The 1,166-nt window shown below is 42.0% G+C and overlaps 1 protein-coding gene across 1 annotated transcript; it reads right to left on the bottom strand.

Annotated features, from left to right (window-relative positions):
* Positions 1 to 281: 281 nt before the first annotated feature.
* LOC127136399 (uncharacterized) lies at positions 282 to 761 on the bottom strand. Its single transcript, XM_051062957.1, has one exon. The coding sequence runs from the start codon at positions 759 to 761 to the stop codon at positions 282 to 284; it is 480 nt and encodes a 159-aa protein (XP_050918914.1).
* Between the last annotated feature and the right edge of the window lie 405 nt (positions 762 to 1,166).

Raw genomic sequence — 1,166 nt, 5'->3', positions numbered from 1 at the left:
ATTCCCCACATTGAGAATGGCCACGGAGTTGATAAAACATTCAGAGGAGTAGGTGGCACATGCACCTTGTCAGCATAAATTTGGCACTTGTGGCATTTCCTGGCATAGTGGTAACAATCTGTTTCCATTGTCAACCAATAGTAACCAACTTTAAGGATTTTCTTCGCCATTGCATGTCTGTTTGCATGAATGCTGAAAGAACCTTCGTGGATTTCTTTGATGAGTAGGTTGGCTTCGTGTCTATCTACGCATCTAAGCAGAACTAAATCAAAGTTTCTTTTCTATAGAACACCACCACTTAGGAAGAAATTGGATGATAACTTCTTCAAGGTCTTCTTCTCTGTGATGGATACATCATTTGGATACTCGTGCTTCTCAAGATATCGTTTGATGTCATAAAACCAAGGCTTGACATTTGTTTCTGCTTCAACTGCCAAGCAATGTGCTGGCTCGTCTAGATGTTGAATTGTAATAGAAGGTGATTCGTTAGCCCACTTGACCTTGAACATAGATGACAGAGTAGCTAAGGCATCGACTAGCTGATTCTCCTCCCTAGGAATATGATGGAAATTAATCTCATCAAAGTAGGGGATTAGCTTCATGACATGCTCCCGATATGGGATCAAATTGGGATGGCGGGTCTCCCAATCTCCTTTGATTTGATAGATGACAAGTGCTGAGTCTTCATACACCTCAAGAATCTTGACTCTTAGGTCAATAGCTGCTTCAATTCCCAAGATACATGCTTCATACTCCACCATGTTATTGGTGCATTTGAAACATAACCTTGCTGTGAAGGGAAGATGAAAGTCTGTTGGAGAAGTTATAACAACCCAAATTCCGTTACCCAATGCATTTGAGGCACCATCGAACACGAGCGTTCACCGAGATCCTGGTTCGGGTCCTTCTTCCGGGCTTGGAATCTCGTAGTCTCTTATGTACATGACGTCTTCATCTGGGAAGTCGAGTCTCATCGATTGATAGTCATCCACTGGCTGGTGCGCAAGGTACTATGATAACACACTACCCTTAATGGCCTTCTGAGTTACATACTGAATGTCATATTCTGATAACAACATTTGCCAGCGAGCGATTCTGCCAGTTAATCCAGGTTTCTCGAAGATGTACTTGATGGAATCCATCTTGGATATTAACATTTATGTATG

Source organism: Lathyrus oleraceus, chromosome 4 (assembly GCF_024323335.1).
Source record: "Lathyrus oleraceus cultivar Zhongwan6 chromosome 4, CAAS_Psat_ZW6_1.0, whole genome shotgun sequence".
Classification (NCBI taxonomy): Eukaryota; Viridiplantae; Streptophyta; class Magnoliopsida; order Fabales; family Fabaceae; genus Lathyrus; species Lathyrus oleraceus.
The sequence above is the reverse complement of the archived record's forward strand: the minus strand, read 5'-3'. Positions and strand labels throughout refer to the sequence as shown.